The sequence below is a fragment of the Ambystoma mexicanum genome, chromosome 1q (genome assembly GCF_040938575.1).
Source record: "Ambystoma mexicanum isolate Mex_15411 chromosome 1q, UKY_AmexF1_1, whole genome shotgun sequence".
Classification (NCBI taxonomy): domain Eukaryota; kingdom Metazoa; phylum Chordata; class Amphibia; order Caudata; family Ambystomatidae; genus Ambystoma; species Ambystoma mexicanum.
In genome coordinates, this window is record NC_090922.1 from 295,333,410 (window position 1) to 295,357,209 (window position 23,800).

The window sequence follows — 23,800 nt, forward strand, 5'->3', positions numbered from 1 at the left end:
CTGAAGGCATGTTGTGTTGTGCTGGCAGGAGCAATTTAAGAGTATGCCTGCTCCATCTGTATCATGGCATACTGCTGGTGCTGGGGGTTGGACTCAGTATCAATGTTCTCAGATATGTCTCTGAGCCGTCTTGTATGACAAGGATGGATGTAGTCAATGTCTTGCCATTATCACTCTCATCAGATTCATCAACACCATTGCCATAATCAGATTCATGCGTCAAAGCAGTGAAAGGGGTCAAGGGAGAGGCAGTGGGTGTGCCAGGTTGAAAAACCTTCTGCACCACAAAAATGGGCAGTTGACCATGGCCCTGCTGCCCCACAACCTACATCTAAGAGCTGCAAATCCAAACCCTCATCACTAAGCATTGCCCCTTCTGAAACAGATTAAGTGGGCAGCTCTTCTGTTGGCATCTCAACAAACCCCTGCAGAACCTGGATGTGGACTCCTGCTAATTGTGCCACACTCTGATGTTAGGGACAGTGGATGGGCAGTAGTAAAGTACCAGACACTCAAGCCAGTGAAGACATTAGAGATAGGAGTAGCCACTGAATCTGGTGCTTCAATACTTGGAGTACTTGTAGCTGAGTTTGGCGGCTACTTCTGGTTCATACTTTGTGCTGTACTATGGTGCCATCCATGATTTGTAGATCCCCAACAATTGCAGCAGCATCTGTTTCTGCTTCAAACCTTGTGTCACGGGGAAAACTGTACCTTCCAGGTCGGTAGGGTGAATATGCTTCACTAGGGGCTGACAGGGGTCAAGAGATTTGCCTCCAGAGAAAGCCTGCCCCAATGCGGCTAGAATCCCCTCTAAATATGAACACTGGCTAAGTCTTTATTAGCGAAGCACAGATTTTGACAGACAGCATAGCCATCTGCATCAGTATCTGTACTCAGGGAAAATTGTGACTCCCTACAACAAGGTCCATAAGAAGCTCTCCTTCACTTGTGTGTTTCATAACATTCTGAACTAACAGTAAATCAGCCCTCTTTTACACTCACTCACTTGACAGCCAACCACAGTACTGGTTGATTTATTCCTAATGCTCACAAGTAAAGTTAGAGAACAGAACATGCATCAAGTAGACACTACAAGTGTTCAATTAGTTCACCCCCTCGCTGCACCCTAAGGGCAGGAAGAATGAGCCAAGTGGATGATCACAATAAGGTTTTATGTATACAGGGTCATCAACGTTTCTTGGTTTGTCTTGCTAGAACATACTCTCATAGTTATACAAATCACCAATAACAAATACTGAACACCCTCTTGTGGGTTCCCTCAGTCCACAATTGGACATAAACCAACTCAAAACATAGATCACCACTTGGTGGCCACAATATCACAGTTTCTATTCTCAGTGGTTCAACTCAGCTCCCAAACACCTGCAAAGTGCAGGGCTCCATCCAATGCAATTCAAAGCATCTCAATAAACCAATACCTTATGAGACATTATTGTATGTCAAGACAGACATACCTAATTGGAGAACTAAGTCTCTACTTAAACCTATCTACTTAAAGGAAGATAAGACAAATGATAAATCACATTTGCATAGCATGAATGAAAGAAAAACAGAAAGCTTCTTGCAATTAGGGGTACACCGAAATTCAGCTTCGAGTAAGTATTTTGCCGAATTGCGGCCGAAAATTAGGGAGTTGGATCGGCCGAATACCTACTGGAATCCTTACTCGAAGCCAAAGTTACACCCCGAATCCAAATATATTATATTTGTGTGGGAAGTGCAGCTAGAAGCCGGCACTGTCTGCGACTGGTCAATGGTGTAACAGCACTAATTTGTAATTCACGTTTGGGGTAACAGGCATCTGTATTAGACCCGCCCCTTTATACTTAAATTATTCATAACATTGCAGAGTTGGCAAATGGTTCTCTTAATATCGCCATCTTTAGCTCAGGCATGCAATAAATATAACATGATTAATAATGTAGGGCCGCATATAGTGGAGTAGCCTCTGTCCGTGCGCACACATACGTCATGTAAGCGAACACACTTTTGTAACGTAAAGAGCACTAGTCGTTCTTATGGACTTTTTGAGGGGTATGGAGGAGAGGAGGGGGGAAATTTTTGTTGGCAAGCTTGGATGATTTTTGGATTCCCGCCGCACAGCTCCCTTCAGAAGTTGCCCAATGGCCCTGAGTGAGGAAACGCTAACAAGATGCGAAGTACCAATCGCCTTTCATTCGATCGAGTTTGAGGACATGGTCTAGTTTGTGGTGTGCACTGTGTAACTGGCCAGTATTTGATTCCCATTATTTTACATGTTAAAATACAGTATCTCAGCTGCCGGAACACAGACATACACCCTGGTACCGGGAAGCGACTGGCAGCTCAGAAGGTGATGCTCCTCTTGTGATCTCATCCCCTGTACTTCTGCGGGTGGGAGATACAATTTGAGGCGTTGGTTTAACATTGAATAGCACTGTTTGGGATTGCGACTATCTGTTGGCTTCGGTAACAGAGCAAGTGGAGGCGATGATAAATTTGACTTGGCTCAAAGCGTACATGAAGATGTTTCAGATTGCATGATAACACAGACACACTGTAAACCATTTACCAGAAAGTATGTGGTGTTGTCGTTTGAATGGCAAGACACTTAAGCCCACATAAGCATACATAAGGGGAAGTTAAAATCTAGGGCTGTGCTTTCTATTTAGCTGTAGGCATATTTTAATGAGATTTACGTATAAACCAAGTAAGCAGCAACAGTCCTGTTTACAGATGCGCGGTAAACAAAGCCTTGAACCTTATCCTACGAGTATGCTCATCCTTTTTGCATAGACTTGCATAATAGCCTGGCACTTAAGGGGCTTTGAATGCACCCAGTCCGCATGAATGGCAGGTTTCTGTGCACTGTAACATTGCTACCAGTCTTCATTGTGTTCAGCGGCTGTACTCTACATAAGAAGATTGCCTAAAAACACCACGAGCTTGACGCTATGTTCTAAAAGTGTTGGCTATTTGCAAAGCAATGCAATGTTCTTGTATTTCTGTAAGCGCAGAGGCTCGAAATAGTGCAGGTGGGGGTACTTATCTGCGACTGTTAATGATTAATTGCATCCGATTATGTGTGTCAGGGTCACAACAAATGCATGAAGCAGAGCTCAAACAACCCTCGCATATGAAAGTCCAACCATGCTCTGTAACTGGGTTCAACCTTCACATTTCTTCAAGGTAGTCAGTCAAGAGTCCATTTTTGAGTAGGCGCCTCTTGGTTTTCACCTCAAAGTTTGTTTTCCGTTTTCTCGCTGAGACGTGTTTGTCTCAATGGAAAATACATTTGCAAACGTTTTTTCCCCCCTCTCACCTTGCTGCTAAGAATAATTGGGTAGTGTGTAGCGTCGTGCTAAAGTGAATAATGTTTGATGAAGCAAAAAGTATTCCGAAAACAATAAAGACACCCCATCCCTCCTACAGTACCGAACGTCACAACCACTTCCCACCTCGATGCACAAGCAGTATGCCCAATACTCCTAATATCTTTCCCAATTGCTAGAGGCTGCTTTCTCCCGCATGTACCCCTCTCCCTCGTTCCCCCAATCCAATAGAGGAATTGGGGGACCGAGGGTTGAGGCGTTGCTGAAACTGTATTGTATACCCTCTCAGCATGACCAACCTGCCTCACCCTGCACTGTTTGCAGCCATTCCCGCCTGTGAATCAGTGGTGCCTCAAAGCACTGAAAGCAGCACTCTCTCCCCCTCCTTCTAAAGCTTAGTTATAAGCACTATGCATGTCCTTCACTGAAGTCCTGTTAAAACAAGCATTGGCAAAGTCAACAGTTTTGGCTTGTTATGCATATATTGGGCCTCATTACACGGAAGGCGGTGATCCAGGGTGCTATTAGCACCCTGGACCATGCCGGTAAATTACCGGCACCGCCTTGGCGGTAAGGGGATTTACCGCCCCATTCCAAGGTCGGTGGGGCGGTAAATCCCCCTTCCGCCATTGCCCTTCCCCATTCCCATTTCTGCCCTATAGGGCTCTATGGGAATGGGGAAGGTGCTAATTACTGCACCGCAATTTTGCGGTGCCGTAATTAGCTCCGAGGTCCCTTAGCGGGTTGGTTTTTAACGCCTGCAAAAAGCAGGCGTTAAAGCACCAACCCGCTAAGGGACCTCGTAGTACGGCGGTAAGGGTTAACGGTCACCGTTGCCATTAACGGTGACCGTTAACCCTTACCGCCGTCCGTGTAATGAGGCCCATTGACACATTTCTAGTATTGAACCACCATTCGGCTCACTATTCAGCTCCAGACAATTACTTTGGCCACCTATTCAATAATCGGCCGAATAGTAAATTTACTATTCAGAACATCCCTACTTGCAATGGTATATAAAATATGCCTATCTATTTTCAATTCCATAAACCCTTAGCAGAAAAGCAATAGTTTAAAGCATCAGAGCTCAATGCTCTGATTGAGCAAACCACACATCTATGCTTGGGACCCAAACGCAGCAGAGCCTAAGACTCTGCCAATGCAAAGTCCACTTGTGTTTGGTTTCCTGCCAATCTGTGTCCAGTCAGTGCTGGAAATGGAAAACATTTATTGGGGGAACCATCACTTCTTAGGCGGGGTGGGGCTTTGGGAAGGAGGGGGTGGGGCCAAGGGTCATGGCCCCCAGGCCAGGTTGCAAAACACATTATCTCCATATACAATCCAATCCTGGCAATTTGAATAAAAGCAAAGAGCATTATGGGAACAATATGATGTCCACAGTTTTAAATGATAAACATGTCTTATAGTGATTCAGTAAGAAAACCTTTTAAGCAAATAATGGACTCTTATTTTGATTGGTCACAGTATTCACCCTAATAAAGAGATGTTTGTAAATTGCAGGACATATATACCAGTATGGGAGGTGTATAAGGGAGTGTGTCGGGAATTGATTGTTCCTCAGGGAAGGGATGGGGGGGTGGAAGAATGGAATGAGCATCTGGTGTAGGGAAAGAGAGCAGCGTCTGTTGCAGGAGATTGAGAAGGGGAAGGGAGGGAAGGTTGAGGTTCCTTGGTGGTCGGTGGAATGTTCGAGAGCTGTGGCAGCGCGTAAGAAGGCTAGGGCCAGGGCGGTGAGATTGGGAATGTTGGTGGATCTGGTGGCATATAAGAAGACTAAGGCGGTGGTGCATAGGGTGATTAGGGAAAGAAAGTGGATATTGGAGGGGCTATTGTGGGACCCTGGGGAGTGATTCTGGTGTGGGTGAGGTTTGGAAACAGTTCAAGCGGATGTCCGGATTGATGAGGCCACAGGGTGGTGTGTCTGTGTTGTTGAAAGGGGAAGAGGTGGTCAGTGAGGAAGGGGAGAAGGCGAATTTGTTGGGGGAGTATTTTGCAGAGGTGCACAGTTCAGGGAATTTTCCAGAAGCGTTGAGGCTAGGTATGGGTGTGGTTGAGGAGGAGATGCGGGAGTTGTTGGCGGATGTTTGTTACTTGGGAGGAGCAGTAAGAGGTTCCATTTTCTATGGTGGAGTTGGATGGGGCAATTCTGAAGGGGAAGTGGTCTAGCCCAGGGGTGGATGGGGTCATGTATGTATTTTTGGAGAAGTTGCCAGTGGAATGTAAGTTGGAGGTATTGGCTTTGTTCAATGAGATATGGAAGAGTGGAGTTTTGCCGAAGTTGTGGAAGAGAGCGATTGTGGTGGCGATCTTGAAGGGTGGCAAGGTTCCTACGGAGTGTAAGTCGTATAGGCCGATTGCGCTGACTGTTGTGATGTGTAAGGTATGGAACGGATGGTGGTTGAGCGATTGGGGTTTTATTTGGAGTCGAATGGGCGTTTGAGTGATTTTCAGAGTGGGTTTAGGAGAAATCGGTCGGTGGCTGATCCGTTAGTAAGGTTGGTGACTGGGGTGGAGGAGGCATTGTGTGATGGGGAGTTGGTGGGGGCGTTCTTTTTGGATTTGGAGAAAGTGTATGATATGGTATGGAAGAGCGGGTTGTTGATAAGATTGTTGGAGATGGGTGTGAAGGGGAGGATGTTTCGGTGAATTAGGGCGTTTTTGGCTGATAGGACCTTTCAGGTGAGAGTGAGGGGGTTCTGTCTGAGGTTTGGAAGATGGAGAATGGGACTCCGCAGGGGAGTGTGATTATTGCAATGCTGTTTAATGTGATGGTGGATGGGTTGATTCGGGCTTTAGCGGGAATAGGGTGTCAGGTGTATTTCTTTGCAGATGATGGTGTTGTATGGGTAAGAGGGCAGAGTTTGTTGTTGGTGCAGAGTCTGCTGCAAGCTGCGATAGTGCATATGGAGGAGTGGTGTGGGAAATGGGGCTTTTCGGTGTCTGTGGATAAAAGTGTGAGTGTGATTTTCTTGAGGAGAAGGGTGCAGCAGGAGTTGGACTTGGTTTTGAAAGGTGTGAGGGTAAAGAGTGTAGAAGAGTTTCGGTACTTGGGGGTGATTTTGGATAGGAAGTTGAACTGGAATGTGCAGGTGGATGGTGTGGTGGATAAGTGTGGATAAGTGTAAACGTAGGTTGAATTTGTTACAGGCGGTGTCTGGAAAAGAGTGGGGTGCGCAGCAGAAGTGTTTACGAATGTTGTATAAGGGGTTGATTTTGAGTGTGATGGATTTTGGATGTCAGGTGGCGGTGGGTTTCACAGCGAGTCAGAAGTTGCGGTTGGATAGGGTGCAGGCGAGGGCATTGAGGGTGTGTTCGGGTGTGATGAGGTCCTCTCCAGTGAATGCGGTGCAGGTGCTTGTGGGGGAGATGCCGTTGGGGTTGCGGAGGGATGCGTTGAATATGAGGTGGTAGGTGAAGTGCAGTGCGAAGAGTGTGGCTTATCCGGTGCGTGAATGTTTGAAGTATAATTGGAGGTTTGACTATTATAGGGACCGGTGGAGGAGGAAGGGGGGCAGTTTGGTGTTTCATATGTGGGAGAAGGGGGTGAAGTGGGGTGTAGGCGAGTTGTTGGCTGTGACGGGTACGGATTTGGTGAGATGGCCGATGTGGATGACGGGGTCTCCAAAGGTGTGTTTAGAGTTGGCGAGTGTGGTGTCGAAGAAGCGGGGTTTGCGAGGTGAGATGAAGGCTTTGGGTCAGGCGTATGTTGCAGGGAAGGAAGGATGTAAGGTGTTCACGGATGGTTCGAAAGATCCTGTGTCTGGGAGAGTGGGTATGGCGTATTATTTGGAAAGCACTGGGGAGTATAAAGTGGGGCGTCTGACGAATGATGTGTCTATTTGTATGGCTGAGTTGGTGGCGATTGCATTGCCGATTGATAGGGTGTGCGAGTTGGGGTATGAGAAGGTGGTGGTGTTCTCGGATTCATTGAGTGGGTTGCAGGCGATTGTGGCAGGGGATGGTGATAGGAAGGATGTGATTTTGGACATCAGGAGGAAGATTGATCGGTGTGTGTGTGGTGGAATGGATTTGGAGTTGGCGTGGGTCCCCAGTCACAGTGGCATTTTGGGTAATGAGTTGGTGGATCTGGCGGCGGGTGAAGATATGAGGAGGGGAACGGTGGATGTGAGGTTGCCTTTGAGTGTGGATGAGGTGAAGGCTGTGGTGGTGAGACGGTTCATGGATGAGTGGCAGGAGAGGTGGGTGAGTGGGGTGAAGGGCAGGTGGATGTTTGGTGTCCGTGGGAAAGTGTTGGTGAAGGTGGATGCGGGAAGTCTGGAATGGAGATGGGGGGAGGAGGTGATGCTGAATCGGTTGAGGATAGGGCATGTGGGGATGAAACACTGTCTGTATCGAGTGGGGAAATGTGAGTCGAGGGACTGTGCAGTGTGTGGGGTGCCTGAGACTGTGGGACATTTTTTGCTTAGGTGTGAGAGACATGTTGTGGAGAGAGAATTGATGAGGGTTCGGTTGTCTGCGCTGGGTGTGGCTGAGATGAGTGGGAAGGCTTTGCTGGGAGGTGACTGGGTGAGAGGCAGGAGGAGGAGCAGTGTGTTGTTGGATTTTGTGAGACAGACGGGGCGGTGGGAGGAGTTGTGAGTTTATGTAGGCTATGTGTAGATTGGTGGGTTGGTGCACATCATCCTATTGGATGGGAAAGCGACCGGCGTGGGTCCACCCACGCATTCAGTAATTAAGAAGAAGAAGAAGAACAGCTGCAAAACTGTATGTGGGTTTTCAGCAGTTTCTGTATGCAGTCACCACTACTGAGTGCTCTGAACGCGTGTTGATGAATGGGTTGTGCAGCAGGAGCCACAAGACTAGGCATCGTTTGTGCTGATTCTTCTGAAAACGGTCTGCTTGATGAGACACAGGACGTGGGGGATGGAGGGTGCCCTTGTTCCAGCCCATTCCCTTCACTGTGTCCCGTGCCAGGCAACTTTGCTTCGGTTAAGCCTGTGTTTTTATAATGGTCTTCTATGTGGAAGTTTTGAGCTGCTCCACAATGTAAACTAAATCTAAAAACTCAGGAATAGTTAAGCAAAGGTTTCCTGCAGTGGAAGTCAAAACATCTTCAAAATATAAACGAAAACCTCCAGAGGAAATATAAACAAGGCCAACAATGGCCTCTATCTAGTGGAAATCGCCTTTTCTTACCAATGTTCAGCTGCGTTTCCCTGCTCATCGCTTGCATCTACTGAATACCTGTGGCTGTGTGGCGTTCTTATTTTTATAAACACTATTTCAGAACCTGTGAAAAGGTCCACAACGACTTCAAGCTGGTCTAAAGATCAACAATGTTCAATTTCTTTGCTGTGTCTTGGGCATCTATGACTATGTACGTGAACAAGGTCAAAATGTGTCTACTCACTGCATGCTGTTCTCACAGTTCATGCAGGTTTCATAGCAAAGCCTTTTTTGGAAATGGCTGTTTTACACAGAATAAATGTTAACTCTACACATGCACTGTATGGATGCACATTAGTATTTGTATATCGCTCAGGCTATATAGCACCTTACTCCACTATGTTCTTCGAGTTATATAAATGAATAGATAAGTTGTAGCTCAGAAAGTACATCACTTCAGAAAGCATTCTACGTCTAAAGAAATGCTGTATAGTTTTATGCATCTAGTGTCTTGCTGTGCGGCAGGTTAAAAGTCATGTAAGTACTTCTAAGCACAGCAAGTGAAATATGACATTAAGCAATGAGGCGCTTGAATGTGCATGCAGTAATCAGTCAGTGAGTCAATATGTTTATTCAGATCAAGTAATCCATCACACACATAGAAAATACAAAAACAGTCTCGGGAGGATAGTTTAGGAGCAACGTGCTTGCAGTGGAAGCAAGACGACACGGAGCATCACAGGTTCGATCCCCGGATCCGTGCTTAGAAACCTCTGGGTATTAATGTGTTATAAATAACTTATATCATGTCATAATAAAATGACGATTCCTTCTTACTTATAAAAAACAATATCCTGAAGTAAAAATTCATTCAAAACACAACTCTATGAAAATTTAAAAAAGGATAACAAAATGCAAACAGTTCATAAAATCCAATACATGTCCAATCACATAAGGTGCATGCTACCTAGTTCATAGGATATCAACATTCATATGATTGTGTAAAGGAAAAAAAGAGCGACAGGATACATCCAATTCAAGACGGCCAATGCTAATTCAAGTTTCCCGGTAGATGACTATTCTTTATAGGGCAATTGGCTCAACATCCCCTTTCTTTGAAACATAGATCTTTTCAGAAATGATAGTAACGCCCACGCTGTCAAGACAGAATTTGCCATCAAACGAAACAGTACTGCCGGGCTATAGGAGTGGATCTTAGCTGACCTAAGGACCTGCAGTTAAGTTAACCGTCTAATACTATTGTAGGCTGGACAGAACAATAAGAGATTAACCATGTCCTCTCTATCAGCACCACACGCTGGGCAGCATGCCACATCAGGGTACCCACTCCATTTTACTGTAGTTCCCCTCAACTGCAGACAGTCAAATCTAGCACGCATGAGCAGCCAACAATCTTTTTTTATATAACCCCTCTTTTTTTTATAGAACCCCAGATTAACTAGCGCTGGATCCCCTTCACCGACCAATCACTGCGTGTACTATATCTGAGTTGGTTGCAGACTCCATGAAATCCCTTTTCTCCTTTATCGCCTCTCCCAAAATACTTTTATATGATCTCAATTCACTTTTGGTCAGCAGATTATCAGGGGTAAACGTACCTGAATGTTTCCACGGGACAAAGTTTCATCAATATAGTCAAGTCACAGGATTTTTCTCCAGTTATCCCTTGCCATTAATTAACTGATAATAAAATGGCATAGGATAGCATATTCATTTGCCCGAAGCCAAAATGTTATCAGTGCCATTGGTCCTCCCACAAATCTATGCCCAGTTCCCTATGAGTAGAGATACAGGGAGCAGATCCCACGAGTCCCAAAAGCCTTCTGAAAAATGTGTTCTCCTTCACCTGGATCTCAGGGGCTTTCTGAAAACCCCATAATGGTGCTCCATCCAGGGCCAGAGCTTTCGTCTGGGCAGAATAAACTTGTAATACTACATCCAGCGGATGGGCCTGACAGGGAGACGAAAAACATGAACTCCCTCCCACTTGTTGACTATGGGCATGATCCGTGATTGTCTCTGAAAATCTAACCCCCCAGATAATCCAATTCATTGACTCTGAGGATTATCCCCCCATTACAGAGCATCAGGTGCATCTTCGCCTGCCTCTTTGGTACCACACATTCCGTTACTGCAGATTTCTTGGTGTTTATTTTAGGCCCCAGATTTTCCATAAAGGCTGCATAGGCGGAGATCAGAATCTGGAGGGCCCTTGAGGTCCTGGCTATTAGCACAATATCATTCGCATATGCCAGGACTGGAAAAGTCCTGCCCCCCAGGTATGGATAACCCACCCTTGTATCAACCAAAGCCTTTAGGATCCTGTTAATATAGAGGGTGAAAAGGATTGGGGCTAAAGCACAACCCTGCTGGACCCCAAACCCCACCTTGAAGCACACAGTGTAATGTCCCCCAGAGCCACTGTGCACGCAAGCCTCATTCTCCCTGTGTAGTTCTTGTAGCACAGCCAAAATGGCCTGCGGACAACCATGGAGCCTCCGGACAACCCATGGAGCGGAGCACGGCCCACAGCTTTGATCTATCTACTTTATCGAACGCCGTGCTCAGATACATGAATGCAAGGTACACCCCCCCTGCAGAAAACTGAGTTGGAAACAAGTAAGTACAGATTAAGGCTTTGTTCCATAGTTCCCATCCGAAAGCCAAAATGGATATCAGAGAGAACCACCTTCTCCGATAGCCAGGACTCAATATGCCCCAGCAGACCATTCCAAAGATTTTAAAGGAGGTGTCCAACAGTGAAATAGGTCTGTAGGACATAGGGCTCGCTGAGTGCCCTTTCTTGAAGATAGGAAAAATAATAGCTGATTTCCACGAGCCCGTATCCATTCAGTAATCATTCAAGACATGGCTACTCAAACACCATCAAGGACTGCTTTACACTTTCATTTTGCATGTTTTCTATCTGGTTCTTACTAGGCCTCAAAAAGTCAAAATCCTCATTTATGGTCTAAGTCTAAGAGCTCACCTGAGGCTCGAAGGAGCAGATTTCCTACACTTGAAGACCTCATGTAGGGAAGTTTGTGCAAATACATGTCACTTGTAACATTTCAACAGCTTCTTCTCCAATCGCCTATTTGGCAACTGCCCTTCCGGATTTCTTATTTAGTGTTGCTTATTGCTTCACGTAGCCCAGACACTGACAACTGTGACAGTGTATTTCTAAAAACATGGTAGTTCTATGCTGTTTGATCTTGCACCTGGCCTTAACTGCCAAAGCAACATGTACTGCTTCAAAAATTAAGCCTCCCCACTGCAAATTCCTCCTCTGTCCAGGTAGCTGTCTCCTGCCACTAATGCCACTGCCTGAGTGGGAGAAGTGGCAGAATCAGCAAGACCTGGCAAGCAATTCATTCTGAGCATTCTGCACACAATGTCCACCTCCCCTCCAAGCCTGCCATTACATTTGAAAGAAGTCTGTCAAGTCACCCATTACACTAAACCAAGTTTTGATTCACTTTAGTGTCCCTTTTTATCAAGACCCTCCTCACAATGTCCTCCTCCATTCACACAAGTTGTGTGTTGCATCACACAGCCAACAGCTCTACTTCTAAAGCAATGTCCTGAGTGGTCTGCAAGAGCATGCAAAGAGTGTTCTTTCAGCATGCCCCAAATCTTGTTCTCTTTCCTTCAACTTGTGCAAATAAATGTAAAAGAAATTCAAGTGCCTATCTCCGCTTTTTGCGCAAGCAAAACCAAGTAATGTGTGTTCATACATTCAATCCACCCGCCCCAGGGCAAGGTCCTCCTCTGTCCATGCAGGTGGTAGGTTGCCTCACCACTCTCCCCAGTGATCAGCAAGGCCCTGCAAACAAATGTTTTCCACCCAAAACCTTTCTCCATCCCTCAAAATCTACGAATATTTTTTTTTTCAAATTCGACATTCCCTGTCAGCTATTGCACAACATATGCAAGCAGATTGGTGAGGAGCCTGGCAGACCAAGTGAAATCTTTCCCAAGCAGAATCCATCCCAAAGACCTAGCAAGGCTTGACTCTTTCTATGAAATACAGGTAATTCATTTTGAAGATGTTCGCAAAAAATAGGTCATACATTTATGTTCTATTCAGCAGGACCTAAAACCACCTCTAATCCAGTGCCTAAAAGCCTTGCCTAAATGCACCAGCTATGAAACACTAAAAGCACCGTCATCCTCACTCCCTGAAAGATTACCAGTGACTGCTGAAGACCTCTAGAATCAAGCTCCTTTTTTAGAGCGGTGCACCTGTCTTCCCAGACCTGATAACTTACATCTTTGAAATGTTTGAGAATCGACAATACAGTGGAAAATGAGTCATTTGGCATTCAACCGAATGTTCTCTCCCAGGCGTACATGTTACGCCACTGCCGTTCATGCACCCACTCTTGACCCCTGCCTGTAGAGCCGCTGGCGTGTCAAGAAATGAGAGCCTTGCTGAATTGGGAGAAAACAGAGGACTGGGCGATGCCAAGTGCCAATTTACCCTGCAGAGAATCATCCAAATCCAAGATGACACCAGCACTTCAAGTATTCTCAGCCAACGGAGCCACGCCAGGCCTTGATTACAAATTAGTAACACCTGAGAGATTTGTAGTTCCCTCGTGTGGGCACATCACAATGCCCTTGCATAGGAGTCAACCAGTTATGATATGATAGGTTATTTATAACACACTTAATACCCAGAGGTTTCTAAGCGCAGACGCAGGGATCAAACCTGCAGTGTTCCATGTCGTCTTGTTTCCAAGGCAAGCACTTTGCCCCTGAGCTATCCTCCCAAGACAGTTGACAAAACTTTCTCAGTTAAGTGATCCACCAGTTAGCCACCGGAGGAGGCAAGGGGGTAGAAAGTAGGGTGGGTTAGATGTGAGGAGCTGGAACGCGAAGATTAGTGCAAGACCGTGATGAAAGGTGCAGAGAGAGTGTTAAGGAGGGGTTGAGAGAGTGGAGACTCAAGGTGGAGTTGGCGAAGAGGAGTTATCAGGAGGAGGTAAGGAGAGAGTTGAAAGAAGAGTACGAGGAGAATACAGAACTGACCAGGCAGAGAAGGGGAGAAAGTTGACTGAGGAGGTGGAGTAGAAGACAAGTGTGATAAGGAGAATTGGGAGAGAATTAAGAGTAAGTAGAGAAGTGATAACAAGTATTTAGGAAAGAACAACGAAGGGAAGTAAGAGGAGAGTAGAAAGAGGAATTAAGATGAGTTTGGGGCACATCAAGGAAGAAAGAAGTGGGGGGTGCTTAGAAAATGGCATAAAATCTATGAGGGCAGAAGTCTAGACAACAGGGAGGGGCAAATGTAGTCATAGAGCAGCAAGATTAGAAAGGCTTGATTGAGGAATAGGTTCTTAGAGGGTCTCCTCGTTTGGAGAAGCAGCACCCACAGGTGGGCCTGACAACCTGCTGAAGGGTGCATTCCTAGAGAGGCCCCGCGGCCCATGGACAAGTGTGTGGCACCCAGCCCTGGTGCCAATTACCAACGACATTAGGGGTGGTGGTGGTAGGTCTCCTGAACGAAAGCAGACAAAACATCCTGACAATAAACACATTCCATCAAGCCAAGAAAAAGGTGTGGGACACATAGGACCCCAAAGACTCTGTGTGATTTTACCTGCCAGGGGGTGGAGGCATAAGGGAGAATGGTTAGGCCATAGGACCAAAGTCCTAAGAAGAAGTTTCTGTTTTGTGACTTGACCCACCTGTGACATAAATTAATCTAATCCCTTATTTGATGTTGTGTAAAATAAACACCCTTGGACCATAAATTGGCTTGGCATAGTCTGCTGATCTTTCGGCTATGTCAGTACTCTATCCCAACCACGCGTACTCTCAGTTTTCACAGTATCAGGATATGCCATGTTTGCAAAATGTCAGCATACTATTGCACACATTGCGGTGTAATACTACTGAGCTATTACACTATTGAAACATACACTCATTCTACTGTTAAACTGTTTTTGTAGCTTACATGTTTGAAAATCCATGTATCTGGCTGTGTTCATACACCCAGTATTCAAAAGGGTTGAAAATATGTGCCAAGTCCAAGTTTGCAAAATCCTCATTCATAGTTTGGCCGTCACAGTTTTCACAATTCCATAACAATCCCATCATAGCATGCATTTCCACTTTGTCCAGCCACAATATATTCACTTTTTTGACAAACTTTGTATACTTCCAGTGTGACAAGCCTAATATGCTTCATTTTGACCACCGCAGTACACTACCACTCTGTACAGGCCCAATATATCCTCAATTTAACTGTCCAAATTGATCCCCACCTTGCCTAGCCCAGTATACTGTAAATTCATTTTAATTCCAAACCTTTTATATTTCCATTTGACCAACCAAGGATACTTCCAGTTTGACAACCCCAGTATATTTTTCAAATACATACCAAACTTGCATTAGGCCCAGAACGCATCTCACGGATCGGGCCATATCATATGTATATACTTGCACTAAAATAGGTATAACCAAGTCTCTCAGCATGCTCTTATGCTATATATATACCCCGCATGTGGATACCAGTGCCTTCAATACCTTGGATCAGTTCAATATATCAGTGCTCCTCACCCAGAGACAACACATTTGTTTATTTGGAGCAAGGGTATGTAGGTGCCTTTCCCCGGCTTACTACGTGTGAGAGAAAATAAAATAACCAACCCAACCCCTTTCGGGGAAGAAGGCACCGAGACCCGATTGCAAGAGATCAAAGGATGGTTTATTTCTCCAGCTAGGAAATAACCCAAAAAAACCTCTACCAAACATTTACATCATACTCATATATATATATCAATTAAAATAACTATAACAAAAAATACTAAATGGACCCGATTGGCCAGGCGGTGTGGTGCTGTAGGTGTGGGTGGCATCTCTTCCTTCTGGTTGGCTGAGTGGCTGACGAGATGATGGACGTCAAATATCTTGTGCTCCACGCAGGTCAGGATCTGGTCACTGTGGTCACTACCTAAGCTAATATGTTGCATTCGAAAAACACTAAATAACAAATTATCTAAACATTTTATGCTACTTTTCATATTTCTACACAAGTTACACATAGTAATTATTGTCAGTACAATTGGGTCATTCGTGGTTTTAATTGGAGGCCTTGACCTTTATTGTGCATGTAAAAAGAATCAAGCTGTGTTTCACATATCTCCTAAGCTTTAGACCTATTAGTATAAGTAAAAACATATATTGTGGTAAGATGCTTAAGGTTAGTAGTGGGTGTGTTGGGTGGGTTTCCCAGCACAGGCGAGGGTCTGGCACTTGAAAGAAATACTTTACAGGGAGCGCAGGGTCAGGATGGCAATAAATTGCTCTAAATGGGGGTGGGTGGCTTGCACGTTTATGGGGACGAACGAGCAGAAAGTGCTTAGCTCATCCTGGTTCACATGCTGGTTCTCATGCTAGCAGTGATCTCAGAGGAAGAAAACTGTATCATATTGGTTGTTGCAACTTTCTCCGGCTTCAGCGTGAGAATGGGAGCACAGAGCGTTCCTTCGCAGGGGGAGTTCAAGGGTGGGGGCCAGCCAGCTGCCTGCGCGCCTTGTGTGTGTGTCTCTCTGTCCTTGGCTGCTGCGGTGGAAGGGGAGCTGAGCATTGCTGTACTATCGCAGTGAGGCCTGTTTACCCAAGATGGAGTCGAAAGGGGGCACAAAAGATGGATGCCCCGTGTCCTGCTCAGTAGTCCCATCTATGTAGCAGTCAACCGTGGTTAACTTTACATAAGGGCAAGGGGCAATCCCACTACCGGAGGCACGTGGTCCAAGCCTCGGACTGAGGAGTGTACGGCGCGAGGGAGCCTGGGGACCCCTCACTCCCATACAGGTATGCCGAAAAATGCTCAGCTAGCCACAGTTATTCTATATTACATCAGCCAAACATGTAGGTTTCTCTAACAATCTTACATATATACATCAAATGTATATATTGCATGTGGCAACACCATTACTCCAACGCATATTATCAGCAAACACCTTATAATCTGCGAGGCTACCAGGACACGGGAGCCGCGTGCCGAGATAAATATCACACCTCAAACCATTTTGAAGGTATAAGTTTAGCATATTATTAGGTACATTACTTATAGACTTTGTATATATTTTGTATATTTATTGCGAGGCACCAATTCGACTTCAATCTCGCCCGTTCACTATTTTCGAAAACGCTATTGATTCCCTAGCAACCGGTGACACGTGATGCATCACATTACCAGAAGTCAACCAGGGTTGACCTAGCAACCGGCTCACCCGGCCGATGTGTTTGCGGTGCCCGACGGCGTTCGCCATTGTGCGCTTCACATCAAGATCCTTGCCGGTAAGCTCAACCTATACACAGTAACGATCACAGTTCATTCTGAAATCATTCAACAATACTAAGACACAGCGCAGGCTACTCATAACGTAGATTCGAGCAGTTCCGGGATGTATCCCACCCTTCTTTCTATTTATATCTTCTAGAATACAGCGATACTTATATGAGGAAACTCGCACAGCTCGCTGCATACTAAAGGCGTCTGCTACATTCTGTATAGATCGGTAACCTAATCACAAGACACTTCTAGAGTTACTGTAGAGAATAGATTACTTTAGGCATTTGTATATAATACGCTCATTCATGAGAGATGTTAAACTCATTGTAGCTATCACATATCAATGTGCTTATTTCACTGCAGCTAACTAGCAACAGTACTTTTATCAGCCAGGACCAAAAGGCCAAAAATCCAATAGGTGCAGAAGCACCTTATCCCAACGTTATGCTCTAAATGCCAGCAACACGATATCTTCACAGTTACCAAAATTAGAGGTAATTATTGTTTCTTTTACCCTTGCACATAACCAAATCGTGTTGTGCTCTGAGTGAGTAATTCACTAACCTTAGTAGATAAGAATAACTCAATCTTCAAGATTTTTAAGGCTCGGTAGAAGTAAGAGTTGACAAGGTATTATCTACAGTGTACGCCATTGCGTAGTTTAATTAGGCAAAGCCAGCATATTTTTCTATGATGTGCATATACAGGTTCAGTACATTGATTACAAAATCCATACCCATTTGACTTTGTTTCTTTTTGTTTTGTTTTCTCTCCCCCTTCTTGTGTTGTTTCTCCTTTCCTTCTTCCGTTACAGGAGCTGTTAAAAAGTAACACATACACAATTCAAAGTGCATTTGTTGATTTTATTTAGTCTTTTTACGCCCTGAGGACGACCTTGTCAGGTTGAAACACGTGTTGGCGTGTCGTCGTTTATTCACAAACTATGTATGAACTTAATACTGTAGTATATGGATGTGATCAAAACTACTTTTTTGTTTCATGATTGATTTATATGTGGTACTAAAACTATCAAATGTGTATCTTACCCCATATATATTTTTGATTACCAAAAAGGAATATACTTATTTGTGTTGCCTTAAGATTCTTTTTTACTTTTTTTCTAAATTACTGAATTAAACCAATATTAATCATCAGTTCGGTGAAATAATGTCTTACAGAAGTTTGTTTGAGCGCAGTCTGTGCGGTCAGTACCTTCAAGTCCATGGTCTTCAATCTGAGTTTGGAGGTAATCATGGCGCTATTAGCGCCATGACTCCCTCCAATACCGGTATCGAGTCTGCCCTTGTTCAATGGGGACTTACCGGTCTATTCCGACCTTTGCGGGACCGGTAAGTCCCCATTGAAAAAGCCATTTCCCATTCGAGCGCCCATAGGGCTCAATGGGAAGGGGGAAGGCGCTAATAATGGTACAGCAAATTGCGGTACCGTTATTAGCTCTAAAGTCCCTTAACGGGTCCCGTCCTTAACGCCTGGTAAAACCAGGCGTTAAGGAAGGGACCCGCTAAGGGAACTCGGAATAGGGCGCAAAGGGATTACCGGCACCGGTGTCCTTACCGGTGCCCGGTATCCCTTTGTGCCAAACTCGGAATGAGGCCCCATGTATGTATTATAGGTGATAGTGGAAGATCACCTAACTTACCGCACGGCTGCAGCCTTTCTCCAATCACTTTGCACATCTGATCCAATACCTGTCAGGCGTGCGCGCTTCCAGCTTAGGGTTTTGTTTCCACAAAAACCTAAGTTTCATAATTTTTTAACCTTGACAACTGGGTTGTAATCACGGTTTCAGCCTTAACCGAAATGTATACTGTGTGTGGCTGTCCCATTATGTCTCAATGCCTTGTATTGCAAATATGTATAATACATTGTGAAAAAAAACAGCTTGTGTACGTATGCCATATATGGCGGTCTCAATCACTTGTACAATCATCGGGGGAAGAACAAGGTTAGGGAGCAGAGAAACAAGGGAGTGGGGATCTAACAACAGGGGAAGGAAGGCAATGGTCCGCAATGAGCCTGCCCAGGGCAGGAAACAGTGAGTTTCCACATGTTTCATACTCAATTATGTAACTCATCATTAATCTTTTGAATTCCTTCCCTTTTGATATTTACTTACTGTTCTTTATTTTATTTTTTCAGACCGGAGGACTCTGCCTGGTGGTACGTGCTCCAACAATGGTAAGCTTTATTTTCAAGTTTCACAACATCAGCATAACGCGTCAGTCAACCCGCGGTGCCTGTTTTGTTGCTTTCAGAGGGGGAACCATTAGTCCATTGCAGATATTGAAGGTTCCTCGTGTTTAGCTTGTTGCTCCTTGCAGGCTTTGCTTCATTTAGCCACCCAGCGAAGGGAGTGATATTAGCATCAGACTGGGTCCAACCATATCCCTGGGCGCCAGAAGAAAATTGGAGCACATTCAGAGATTGTTATTTTCGGCTTTTGAGAGTAAACCTTGAGAGTCACAGCCTGGGAGCATTGTGTCTGTGAGACGGTGGGGGAAATGCTGTTTTTCTAGTCACATTGTGGCATTAGTGCAGTGTAATGTTGTCCCAGAAAACAGTCCATCCTGGCCTGTCGGGCAGTCCGAGTAGGGAAGACATTTTACAAAACCTGAAGTGTGGATTAAAATGAGAAAGTGAATTCTAACTCAGTTAATCGAATATAATTTCCAGTATTTCTGACTAGAACTGGATTTTTCTGATGAACAAAACTCACAGACCCAATTTAGAGAAACGGAATCCTATAAAAACTGCCCATCACGTGATATTGTTTCCTCATAGAGGGCTTTGGTATTTTCTACTGGAACGGGCTAGCTTGGAACATGTTCCTGCCACCACCTGAAAGAGGGGACTTTAATGTATTCAAAATGGTGTCTAAACACTCTAGGATTGATAAGGATAAAGCCCAGTATTGAAGCCCTCTGTTACCACAAGCGTTGAGTAAGGGTCTCTGAAGGCCCAGTGTCATGGTCTTCCGAATAAACAGAAGTGTTTGTTTAGTCGTCAGATGGAAGGAAGAGAACTGTGTCATTCTACTGCAGGGAACAGCTGAGTGAGAGGAAGACGGTGAACACTCAGAGTGATTTTGTTTTAAAAGAAAAGAATAAGTGGTCAAAACCTAAAATGTCACCTTTTTTGAGGGAATTGGTCCTGTTTGCTGCCTAGCACTGCTGAATCAATGCATATTCTGAAACCCTGTTAAATGCACAGATAACCTGTATTGTTTTTTAATGTTACAATGGTGTTTTTTGAGAACTGTATTGCTTACATTCTTTGCAACTCATTTCGTTCTTGCTGTGCTTTACAGAGAGGTACAACGCTATGGGAGAACATGTTCATTCAAGCAGCATATGGGGCGTGTCAGGTAAGTCCTTGCCTTTCCCTGCATGAGTCTGTGATCTCTTCCCACTCTGTATTGCCGGGTGAGTTAGCAGGACCACCTCTCCCCATAATTAGAGATTATGTTCATGAAACTACATTTTTAATAAAGTGCTTAATATATCACTTAGGCTGCTTTAAGGAGCTCTTGGTAAAGAGGAGAACATGAAGTGGGCAAGCAAGAGAAGAGGGATAGAATGACAGGGGGTTGATGGAAGAGAAATTGGTGATAAAAGAAATAGTGATGGGTGACTGTTACAATTAGGGGGCACACTTTAAAGGGCACTGGGTCAGGGATGAGATAAACAAATCCTTCTTTTCCTCTAGGAACGCAATTCTCTCTATTCTTGCAGGGTGTCTGAGGACACTCCCTCACTTAAAGTGGCTCTGTGATACCATTGGTTTCACACGCCTGTCACTGGATTGGTTGACTTTCTTCCTATCTAATCGACCTTCCCAGGTAAAACTGGGCCCTTTCCCTTCCTCCATCTCACTCTCTACCTGTGGTGTCACTCAGGACTCTATCCTATCGCTGTGGCTCTCCAAAATCTACCTTGCCCTCTGGCCCACTTGATCTCCACCTTCTCTCCCCATTTCCAGTGTTATGATGATGACGCACAGCTCTCCTTCAAGCTTCCCTCCACTACCTCTTCTTCTTCCTTTCTCATTCCTGACCGTCTGACTGCTATTCAGGCATGGTGATCAGGCTAATGATCTCTGTCTTAATGCCAGTAAGACCAAGATCCTTCTGGTTGGGACCCCTGCTCCCTGTTTCTCTCCCACTCTCTGGCTGCCCTCCTTGGGTCCCCTCCCCTCACCGTTTTGTGAGGCTAAAACATTGGTGTCTTCTTTGAATCCTGTCTCTCCTTCTCCCCTCTCATCACGGACCTTGCCAAGAAGGCCCACTTTCAGCTTCACCTCCTCAGAGACATTCTCCCCTTCCTTACCTTTCCCCAGAAACTCAATGTCTCCAGAGCTATGGTTTTCTCTAGGTTGGACTACTGCAAAAGCCTCTTCATCAACCTGCCTCTTTCCTTTCTTTGCCCACACCAACTAATTCAGAATATGACTACAAGATTTATCCTTGCCCTCAAGCCCAGGGACCGCATCTCTCCAGCCCTTAAATCTCTCCACTGGCAGCCGGTGGCTGCAAGGATCAAATTCAACACCCTTTGCATCATCCACAAGGGTTTCTGAGGCTTGGGACCCCGCTACATCCAACTCTTTCTCCCTTGCTAGAGCTCTTTGGTCCTTTAGCTCCAACTCTCTGCAGATCAGAGATTTCTCTAAGCAGAGAGTGGGGGGTAGATCACTCTCTTCAGCAGGTGCCTCCCTCTGGAATGGCCTCGCTGCCCATCTCAGACTTGAGGCGGACCTCCTTAAGTTTGGAAGCTTCTGAAGACCCTGCTCTACTCTACCTTCTTCTCTCACAGCCTCCCTTGCTAATGTACCCATCTGCCGCTGCGACTGGCGGCCTGGCCCCTTATGAATCATACAGAACACCAGGCCCTCCTTGACCGGTCTATACGAGCACCCCCACAAACCAGCACTGCCCTCTAGCCCCCTTCCCTGAGTAGCCTGGTGGGTTGGGCATCCCTCCCATGTCTTGTCCACCCCTGTCCTTGGAATTAGTCAGTGGTCTGCTCTCGGCACCCCCTGGCACTTGCCCCCTTTGGGCTCCCCACCAGCACTTGCCTAGCCCCTGCACCCTTTCTTCCTTCTTCCCCTGCCCCTGCATTTGATGCCCCCTCCCCTGACCCCCACTTGCCAACCCATGAACCCCCCTCTTTCATGTGCCCACCTCCTCATTTCCATAGCCACTGGAGACTTTGGGGGTGCTGGAACACGAGATGTGGGAGATAATTATCCCTCATGTGCAAAGACTTACACCCTCAGAAATGCATCTCTTTGAGGCCAAATTGTAAAGGACTGAATCTATCAAGTCTGGTTTATGCGGTAGTGCCCATGAGTCTCAGGGTGTTTGACACAATCACATAATGTCTTGGACAAATGGACGTTTCCACCGGCAAACCTTCACAGGATCACTTACCTTTCTCTAAAGTACCTTTCTCTGAAGTACCCCAGCAAAGCTGGATCCTTTTTGCAGCTTTATAAATGTCCCAAGAATGATTCGACTTGAAAGGACATTTGCTGATGTCATACACATTGTGATATACTATGTTGCGTTGGTGTGTACACTTTGAGGGTGACATACAGCCTCGACTTGCTCCTCCCACTTGCTTCTACTTGATTCCTCTGTGAATTTTTCAAAGATGTCCCACTCAACAATTCCTCTGCGCCATCACATTACTGCATTTCAGGGACAAAAATGGAAAGGTTTGGATAATGTAAATTTTGTAGTCTCTTCTTCTGTGTATTATTTGAGACTAATTGGCAAGATTTGGCCACTTGTTTCTTTAGAGAATAGTGCTGTCCTAGCAAGGGCCATAATAGGGGCGAGAATGGATTATTGTGGAAGCCTTCTCGTTGGTATAACCAGTTACCACCTTTCTAGGATCCAAGTGCGGTACCACGCGTGAAGTTGGATCGAGCTGCTAAACGTTCATTTCGACTACTATGCCCTGGTGTTGTGGAATGGCCTTCCTAGCACTCTTCGATTGGAGACTTCCACTGAAGATTTTAAGAAAAAATGGAAAACTTTGTACTGTACATAATATGCCTACTCTGGCTTGGTCCCCGTGCCTGATTTTATCCCCGGATTTTACCTCTGCATTTTATCTGCTTTTACATTTGCTCTTCTGCTTTTTATTAGATTCGTGTTATGTCCTTCCAGTCCCTCTCGCTTGTTATGTGTACTTGTCAATGTTGCCCGTTCAACTCCCGGCTTAAGGCGCGTTACACATGCTTAAATTTAATTAAACGTATGTCTCACAAGACTACAAAAGCACGTCCATATTTTTCATGCACACTAGCGCAAAATGCAGTGTTGGTATCATAAAAAAAGTTTTTGGTAACTAATAACAACCTATTGAGGCACGCCTCGAGACAATATTTCTGCTAAAACACACATATATGATTTGTCTGTCTAGCTCTTGGAAAAGATGCTCAAGTGTGTGACTTCCATGGTTAACTGTACAGCGAGTTGCTGCTAGAATAAAATCAAAAGTATGAACTTACTAAATCATAGACTGAAGTTGCATTAAATCGTATACATCTTCGAGTTAAACACCATAAATAAATATTTAACTTATAAACGACATGGATTGCGAGATGTGTGTATATAATTTAAAGAAAAGCTTTACCTGTCGTCCAGCCATTTGCCCAGAGGAATATTTTAGAGTAAAGCAATATTACATAAAAACATCATGTAAAGACAAATAACATATAATAGGGCAGCTTTTTCTGTATCTGAAACATTTTTCCAGCCTTCCTCCACTGTTGGTAAAGGCACACATTCAAACTTGAAATACATTAAGACCTCCTGTGTAGCCAAGGCTTTCCAGCGTCTGTATCAGACACCATCATAAGTCCCACTATACTAAATGACTTTTAATCTCTACACCTAGATGCGTTATAATTGTGACTAAATAACTACTGTTTTGCAGTAGTACAGGGATGAGTAGTGGCT

General features: G+C 45.0%; 1 protein-coding gene across 2 annotated transcripts in view; it reads left to right on the top strand.

Moving 5' to 3' along the window:
- Nucleotides 1-23,800, top strand: part of LOC138527483 (meckelin-like) — a 642,839-nt gene that overhangs the window by 356,784 nt on the left and 262,255 nt on the right. For both annotated transcript variants that reach the window (XM_069638711.1, XM_069638700.1), the window contains exons 6-7: nucleotides 18,973-19,011; nucleotides 20,141-20,197. In XM_069638711.1, the coding sequence (XP_069494812.1) occupies nucleotides 18,973-19,011; nucleotides 20,141-20,197 (96 nt within the window). The remainder of the gene's footprint in view (nucleotides 1-18,972; nucleotides 19,012-20,140; nucleotides 20,198-23,800) is intronic.